Genomic DNA, 6,449 nt, shown 5'->3' with positions numbered 1-6,449 from the left:
TATATCTTATCAAGCCTTATACAATAATATATTTTCTATCATCTATCTTTAAATTCTTTGTTTTACATCCTATATCCTTATCTACTTAGATTTTTAATTAAAACTTTAAGAAAATTTTCTTTATACTATTTCAATAAAATAGAATTTAAAAAGAAAAATCAAAGATTATTTTTAATAACACCTCAATAAGCAATTCATTCTTATTTTCTAAGATGATACTATTGTTGATGAAAACCTATGTAAATTTGGAGCTTTTAAAAATAAAAAAATGAAAAACTTTTCAATAATATTGGACTTGAATAGAACACTTTTTTTCTAGAAAGAAGATAAAATCAAAAATAGAAAAAAAGTTGAAAATAACATATAAACAAATCCACAACTAGCTACTTACAACTTAATAAATAAAAATCTACATTACAATTTGAATCAAGATATGAAAGAAAACAAAACATGTAATAAATTAGATTGGATAGTACTGAAATTAATACAAAAAAACTCACTATTCCAAGAGTCACTTTAGAATTTAGTAGTTGTTGCATCCTTGAAGAAATTGGTACACACCAAGGAAATTTCTACCAAATTACAAGATTACAATCTTAGTGCAGTAGAAGATAGCAATGTCTTTTTGGTAAATACAAAAGATCTAATGAGTGACAAAATTACATTCCTAGAAACTATAAGCTATTAAGAATGGAGGCAATTTATATAAGAAGAAATGGATTTATTAAGAAAAAATAAAACTTAAGAATTATTACTTCTACTAGAGAGCAAAAAAGCTCACATCAAAATGGATCTACAAAGTAAAGTCAAAATTAAATTCTAATCAAATACAACTCAAATTTTAATAGTTTTAAGTGGATTGGAATAAAAGAAAGAATCAATTGTAACAAAACATTTGCATTGGTAGTAAAATGGACATTCTTATATGCAATCATAGCTTTGTAGTAGTTATTGAATAAATTCTTGATCATATAGTTGTAGTGATGGTATTTTCAAAATGATGTATTATAAAAAATTATCTTTATAAAAAAAATTCTTAATTTTACAATAAAAAAATAAAAATATTTAATATATAAATTAAAAAGATCTATCTACATACTAAAACAATCTTTTCAAATATAATACCAAGAAATTGATACTTATTTTTGTAATTTTGGCTAGATTTGTAGTATCATTAATTTAAACATATACTTCTTCCAAAAATTAAATATTCTAACTATTTTCTTGTCATTTATTAATGATTTGTTAGTAATAGAGATAATTGACCTTTGAAATTACAATATTTCTTTATCCAAAAGATAATTTACATTAAAAAGCTTCAGCAATTTTAATTATCTTAGATGTAATGAAAATAGTAGATTGTTTGGTGCTTATTTATTCAACTTAGCATCAGGACCAATTTCATGGTCTAGCAAACAACAAGCAACAATGTCAAAGAATACTACTAAAACTTAGTATAAAGAACTATTGAAAGAAACAAAAGAAGCCATATATATATATATATATATATATATCAAACACCATTTGTTGGAGTTGCAAGTTTTTTCTTCTAAATAAAATCTAATTTTAGTAAAAAATATCAACATTCATAAAAACTTGTCAAATTCATCCAACTCTATAATATATAATCTGTATCTTAAGTGTAACAACTAGTGAGCAATAAAATTAGTCATGACTACATGGTGTTGAAAGACACGAATAACCACTTTATATTTTTCAATGCAATTCACGTCCCTTTTTCATTCATCTTGTCTACTCAAGATAAGGCTAGGCGCAACTTCTTCTTGGCAGCATCACTTCTAAGCACAGTATCACTTCCAGGTATTATATCACTTTTAGAGAGAGTATCACTTAGTGACTACGTCTCCATTGGGTAACACCAATATATCATGTAAATTCAATTCTCGGTAAAAACATTACCAACTATGTCGTTTTTCACTCACACTTTGATTATTTCAAAATTCCTTGGATCATGACCAATCTGACAGTGCTGCTTATCAGCAGAAAATTCCTACTCAACCCCATCTGTCCCTGCTCATGCTCGACTTGCATAAGACTTGAGGGAGGTCTGAGACGTAGGTGAAAATACATGTTTAAGCCTCTCTGTGCAATGCTGGTCACAGCACATGGGGGGTTGCAGGGGAGTTGGAGCTTGAGAGGTGCAGAATCACAAGTGTCGACGAATCTTGAAGGAAGGAAAGATTGATTCCATCGTACAAACTTTAAGTTGGAATTGTTCATTCCTTGTGAACATTCTTGAACAGTGCACAGTAGCAGCAATGAGGTCGGTGCAATTATCTTGTTAGATCAACGGTCACACATGGCCTTTGCTGTTGCTCGTAATATCAGGCTGGCAGTGTAACCTTCCCAAGAATGTGTAGTTTACTCACACCACCTGCATCTGATTGATTTTGTGCCTTGCCAGGTATTCAGAAAGAGCACTTCGACTAAATGTACGGCCCATGGTCTAGTTTGATTCGGACTGCGACTATGGATAAGAGCTCCAGCCATTCGTCGGATGAGGTCTGGACGTCTGAAGCGTCCACCTGACACATATGAGTAGCCAGCCCAACTTTGATAGCGAGACGATGAGGACGGAAGGTAATCTTCTAATTAAAAGCGTGTTTGTATTCTGTAAATGATGAGCTTACTTCAATCTGAGAAGGCCATGGTGTCACTGGTTATGGAAGTCACTGTTTTGAACCTCAATTCCTATTTCTAGTCTTTGTTGCGGTAAGATTCGTGACATGGATTTGTAGAGTTTACCATACGTTGCACCTTTCAGAGTTCTGCATGTTGCTGGTGATTCGTGGTTTGCACCAATTTGCAAATCTTGTACTCGAGGAAAAGCGGAGAGGGCCGACATTTGTGGCCGTGAGGACAATGAGAGTCATCTCGGCAATAGCACCAGAAATGTGCAGTACAGAGCGGGGAGTATTCTGGGCCTGTTCTCTGCAAAAGATCGTTGAAAAGCTCAGGCTCGAAAATTTTCTCTGGGTCATGTTGCCTTTGCATCTCTAGCAGCTGTGCAATGTTCGCGGCCGGGAAATTGTCCACAACTTTGCAATCAGGGTGTCGGAAAACCCTCTCGTGGTTCTTTCCCCAGTGCGGCCGACCTTGATATTTGCACAAAGTCAGCTGTTCTAGCGTTTCAGCAATTGTGGATTGCTTGGCAAGCTTGTTTGGTATCAATGCAGAATGCAAGAATGTCCATTGCACGTAGACTACGTCCTCGGAACCCACGGCTGTTGAAAGCAAGTTCCTGTTGCCTTGTCCGAACCGAAGCCAGAAGTATCCAGGAGGTAGGCACCGCTTGACCCTGCCTACACCATGGCGCATGCGCAAGCGAGCTTCAACCTCGTCCAGCTCCGTCTTCACTATGCTTTTCACATCTGCACCCACGCTTCCAACTGGGAGAATTTGATCGTGAACTCTGTATCCTCCGTAAATGTGCCCATGTGATGCACTGCATACAAGCACTTCGGACTACAGTCACCTGTTAAAATCGCAGAATTGGTTCGAAACATTCCATGATCGATCGGAGTCCCATCGATGTCCAGAAACATCGACATTCTGTGCGTGCTCTCTCCCCAGCTGCAGATCTCTGTCGTGCCCGTATCAAATCTTAATATTCGTCAGCAGAAGGAACTCTAGAAGTTTGATGTAACTGAGATCGACATACAAGAATGGCCAGGACGGTTTTCATCGATTTCCGAATATGACTAACCTGTATTCAGCACGTCGGCAGAAGGTAGCTCCTCCGCTGCATCATCCTCCCAAGTGGCCATGAGCTCGCTCCATGCACTGGCCATTTTATCACTAACTGGAATGTCGGATGCTCTTCTTGCATTCGGATAGTATTTCGGTATGACAGCAGCAGCACTTTGGTTCACATCGTCCACCTGCGTAAACAACAGTGCTTTATACGATTCGAAATCAGGCCTCCAGTGCACGATTATGTGTGGCGTTTCAAGCGCTAATGTTTTCTTCAGGTCAAGAACTAGGTTTGTATCATCTAAGCCCTTCCGGGTATCCACGATCGTTCGAGAGTTGGGTTGCAGCTTAAGGGTGAACTCCGTGACAACTCCCAACAAGCCTAGTCCTCCCACTAAGGCCCTCACCTCCTTCGCTCCACGCTCCGTTTGCAAGTCACTTACAATTATTTCCCCCTTTGCATTCACCCATTTGATCTTCGTCACCAGGTCGCCTAGGCTGCTCACAGTACCTAATCCAGAGCCATGCGCCGATGCCATAATCACCCCGCCTACGGTCAGGTTCCCGTACATGGACAATGCCCCCGCGGGCACCGCCATGCCATTCGCTTCGGCCACACGCGCAAGCTCCAGGAGAGTCATCCCAGCCTCAACCGTAAGCTTATGCTGCTCCGCGTCAACCGATACTACATGATTCATGACGTGAAGCAGCATTGTGTACGACGTGACACGTAAACTGCGCCGGCCATGGTCATCCCCAAATTCCACGCGTTCCTTCTTACTGCTACTCCTTCGGCCAGAGCAGACGAACCCGGCAGAGCTGTGAAAGCCCCGACGAGTGGCACGGATTTTTATACGGCTGTTGCTGGAATTCGTGTGCAGCTTGATCAGGTCGCTCACATCCTGCGTCGTGTTTGGGACGAGCTGGAGGTCGAAAGTACATTTAAGGTAGTTGTCGCTAGAGTAGAGTGTGGTTTCACAATCTCCCTGCGAAAACGCTTCGCTCACACCAACCCTAACTGCGTCCACGTTCGTGATTATAGCTAATCTATCACCAAGCTGCGCCGAGAACTCACAAACGAGCAGCACAAAAACTACGAACAACCACGTCGTCTGCGCTCCATGTCGAAGATGCGCAAAATGCCTGGCGCACACAGACGGCGAACATCTCTTCGTTGCAATAAATCTCATTGCGACCGTTCGCACACGGCGATTCCGATTTCACCAGACACCAGTATCGCGAGCTGTAGAAAAACTCACAGCCATGCCTGGAGCGCTCGTGTCGCCGCAATATAATGGTTCATCCCGCATGTATATGTGCATGTGGATCACAAGCTTGCGGTGCGACGCTGTCGAGAGCGAGGCAAAGCTCAAGTCGAAAGTCTGAGCTCCGAGAGGGCAATGCAACACTTCGACGGTGAGGAGCCACTAGAGAGCGTGTGAGAGAGGTCTCCGGGGTTCGATCCCAAGATTGATTGTTACTAATGTTAGGATTACATTAGTTAGCTTCAAATTATTATTGAAGATTGAAATAACCTATGAGGAAACGACAAAGCATATGTGGATTATTGCTTCTCAGTAATTTACTGAAGATATTTCTCCGAGTTTTACATTTATTTTTTTTTTATTTTTTTTGTGTTTTTTATTTTTTTAACATCGCACTTTATAATTAAATTGAAAGTAATATTTATTTATTTATTGAACAGAAAAATGACAGAAAATGGAGTAAATTTTTTTTTTGAGTAATTTGTTAAAAAAAGTAATATACATATATATATATATATATATATATATATCTGGAATTTTTAGTTTCCTTTTTTCTTAGTTTATTTTCTAATCAAGAAATTTGTTTAATTGGATGGTTTGCAAGGTATTATACAAAGAAAATTTGATTTGTTTAAAAAATATTAAACAAAGATGATATTTCATAGATGGAGGTTTGTGGTGATAGTAGCAAAAATTGTGGTAGTATTAACAATGCCATAGATAGATAGATATATATATACAAATGCAAGCAAACAAACTTGCTTCAATGTGGCATCATTATATTATATTTTATTTTTTGAAGTATAAATTATCCATTCACTTCTCTATTAAATAAGAATGGATTTAAAGGAAAAAATATTACCAAAAAATATATAATACATAATATCTATATACAAAAAAATAGTTTTTTGAAACAAATATACTAACAAATAATAATTACATACAAGAATGGTTGTACCTTAGCACAAGAAAAGTATGAAGTTACAGAATTGGCATGATCAAGAGAGATGTTGATATAAATAACAATAACTTGTGTTTTCTTTGAGGGAGGCATGCAACCAATCATAGAGGGTTTTTATCTCTTCTTGTTTATCTCCAAGGTTGTGTTATATATATATATATATATATATATAATTTTAAAATCTAATATTGATTATTGTCTAAAGGTCTTTTCATAAACTCTCTTATAATCACAAAACACTCCATTATTAGATTACAAAATTAAAAAAGAATATTAGAATTTGAATAATATATTATTAAAATTCAATTTTTTTTGTTACAACATAATCTTTAAAATAGGATAAACTTATACATATTATTTTTTGGTGTTGCTTGTGCCACAATAATTTTTGCTATTGTTGCCACAATTTGCCATCTACTACAACTCATCACAACTTATTTTTATTAAATGTTTTTACTAAAATTAAAAAAAATTGATAAAAAAACTTGAATATAAAAATATATATATTT

The 6,449-nt window shown here is 36.6% G+C and overlaps 1 protein-coding gene across 1 annotated transcript; it reads right to left on the bottom strand.

Moving 5' to 3' along the window:
- Positions 1 to 1,685: 1,685 nt before the first annotated feature.
- LOC112285475 (L-gulonolactone oxidase 2) lies at positions 1,686 to 5,315 on the bottom strand. Its single transcript, XM_073535624.2, has 3 exons — positions 3,728 to 5,315; positions 3,497 to 3,604; positions 1,686 to 3,410 (listed from the first exon to the last, which is right to left on the bottom strand). Exons 1-3 carry the CDS (start codon positions 4,902 to 4,904, stop codon positions 2,782 to 2,784), a joined length of 1,914 nt encoding a protein of 637 aa, XP_073391725.1. The 5' UTR covers positions 4,905 to 5,315; the 3' UTR covers positions 1,686 to 2,781.
- Positions 5,316 to 6,449: the final 1,134 nt, after the last annotated feature.

This window comes from Physcomitrium patens, chromosome 8 (assembly GCF_059467195.1).
Source record: "Physcomitrium patens ecotype Gransden chromosome 8, ASM5946719v1, whole genome shotgun sequence".
Lineage (NCBI taxonomy): Eukaryota > Viridiplantae > Streptophyta > Bryopsida > Funariales > Funariaceae > Physcomitrium > Physcomitrium patens.
The sequence above is the reverse complement of the archived record's forward strand: the minus strand, read 5'-3'. Positions and strand labels throughout refer to the sequence as shown.

Bases quoted from the DNA above. Each gene is read 5' to 3' on its own strand.
- LOC112285475 (XM_073535624.2), bottom strand. From the start codon at position 4,904: ATGAGATTTATTGCAACGAAGAGATGTTCGCCGTCTGTGTGCGCCAGG. The intron at 3,605-3,727 runs GTTAGTCATATT...CGGGCACGACAG, and splicing joins TGCCGACGTGCTGAATACAG to AGATCTGCAGCTGGGGAGAG. The intron at 3,411-3,496 runs GTGACTGTAGTC...AAATTCTCCCAG, and splicing joins CAATTCTGCGATTTTAACAG to TTGGAAGCGTGGGTGCAGAT.